At 52.2% G+C, this 1,967-nt stretch overlaps 1 protein-coding gene across 1 annotated transcript in view; it reads left to right on the top strand.

The window, feature by feature from the left end:
- CCDC40 (coiled-coil domain containing 40) overlaps nt 1-1,967 on the top strand; it is a 12,957-nt gene that overhangs the window by 10,522 nt on the left and 468 nt on the right. Inside the window, exons 16-18 of the mRNA XM_035899308.1 lie at nt 100-220; nt 871-1,059; nt 1,294-1,452. Coding sequence (XP_035755201.1) covers nt 100-220; nt 871-1,059; nt 1,294-1,452 — 469 coding nt within the window. The remainder of the gene's footprint in view (nt 1-99; nt 221-870; nt 1,060-1,293; nt 1,453-1,967) is intronic.

The raw sequence follows: 1,967 nt of genomic DNA, 5'->3' as shown, positions 1-1,967 counted from the left end.
GTTCAGATTCAATCTCAGGAGCGTACTGCCCCTGGTGCACACGGCGAGTATCCTCTTGGTTATTTACAAAGGTGCTTCTTTCCCTTTCTGTCACTGAAGGCATCAAATCATGCTATGGGAGAAGAAGATCCAGCTGACAAAAGAGATGCGTGCAGCGGTGGATTCCGAGACAGGACAAAGCGAAATCCAAGCCATGAGAACAGAGATTCACCGCATGCAGGTAAGCCCCTGGGAAAGAGGACTGAGGAGGGGAAGCTGCACACGACGTATTCGGCTTTGGAGCTGCTGAAGCATAGGGCAGGAGATGCGAAACGGGCTGGAGAAGCCGCAGCTGCAAGGCCACAGCAGTACTGGAAAGGTGACCAGCCGGCAGCTCGGCTGAGTGAAGGGCAGCCCGCACGCGTGCACTGCATGCACTCCTTGTGCGTGCGAGGCAAGAGGCTGCAGCAGAATCGAGATATACCCGAGAAATCTATTTAAAATGGAAGATGTCTGCCACCTTATCCTGTGACCCCAATTTAGGAATGTTCATTACTAAATATTGCATCATCTTAATCACTGCTTTAGGGAAGTCATCTACGTTCTGGCAAAGCAACTCTACCCTTTCAGTCTCGGGATGCTTCTGCTTTTGCTATTCTAACAAGTTCCAGTGAAACATTTTGCAGATTACTTCAGACAAGTTGATAATCCAGCCCTCTGCCTTCCAGATCAAGACAGGGCAAGCTAGGTTTGGGTTTAGAGCAAATTTGGCTTAAGGCTCACGTGTATCTGGCTTGTGTTGCTGGGGTGTGCCACACAGCAGACTTTGCTTAGGTGCCATTCGTAACCGTTCAGTATTTTCAGCCTATTTTGCATCTTGACAACTGGCAGGTCCGCTACAGCCGGCTGATGAAGCAGCAGGAGAAGATGATTTGTGATATGGAGGCATCTGTTTCTCGTAGAGAGGCGATAGCGATTCGTGGGGAGGGTCAGAACAAAACAGATAAGAAACGTATGACCAAGAGCGACTTCCACCGCAAGAAGCAGGAGCTGAGAAAGAAGATCAGTGAAACCCAGAAGGTGAGCAAGTAGAGCAGGGCTGCAGGAGTTCACGTAGCTGTATTCGCCTTGTACTGGGCACCAGTGCGCACTCAGCCCAGAGACACGGGGCACCAGTGCGCAGCCCTGCACCTGCAGGGTACAGCACTGCACAGGGGACAGGGCTTTGGAAACTCATTAAAATAAAGAGTTCTGGGAAGACGGCTGGGGATGCAGGTGAACCAAAGAGCCAGAATCTGCCCTTTCCTTCACTAGAACGCTGAAGACTGCAACAAAACCATCCTGGAGCTGGAGAGCGCCCAAGCGTCCCTTAGTGCCACCTTCTCAGAAAAGCAGCAAGAGTTGCGTGGGCTGCAGGCTGAGTCCGATGGCCTCTGTTCAGAGGCAGAATGCCTTCGGAACAAGAAGCGATGGGTGAGCACATCCGCTTCCTCGCAGCAGGCCAGCCAAACACAACCTGCTGCTTCCTTCTGTTGCCAGCTCCCCGTCTCTTTGTCTCACCCCTGTCCTGAGCTGGGCCTGCTTGGCATGTAATTTTAGCAGCACTTTCCAGTTCACCGAGCGCATTTTGAGGGCTCGTAGTGGTCCTGAGTTGATGCTGCTGTTGCACCCTTAGTGGGGCAGCATTCACCTGGAAACGTCAGCCTGAAGGACATCATTTGTATCCTGAAAACATGCGGTAACTGCTATCCCTCGTGAGCACCAGCTGGCTAGTCCTAAGTGTGTCGCAAATTTGAGAGCAAGCTCAAGGTCGTGAATGACCCCCTGTGACATTTTTAAGTTGGGGAAGCTCTGTCCTGGCAAGGGTTGCCTTGTGTGCGTGGGTATTTCTCTGACTGATGGAATTCCGGGATGCGTCTGTACCTCTGCAGCGCTCAGCATGGGGCTGCAGTTTGGCTGTTATAGCGGGGGCTGCGGAGCGGTCTCCT

The sequence above is a fragment of the Egretta garzetta genome, unplaced genomic scaffold (genome assembly GCF_000687185.1).
Source record: "Egretta garzetta isolate BGI_Z169 unplaced genomic scaffold, ASM68718v1 scaffold131, whole genome shotgun sequence".
Taxonomy (NCBI): Eukaryota; Metazoa; Chordata; class Aves; order Pelecaniformes; family Ardeidae; genus Egretta; species Egretta garzetta.
The sequence above is the reverse complement of the archived record's forward strand: the minus strand, read 5'-3'. Positions and strand labels throughout refer to the sequence as shown.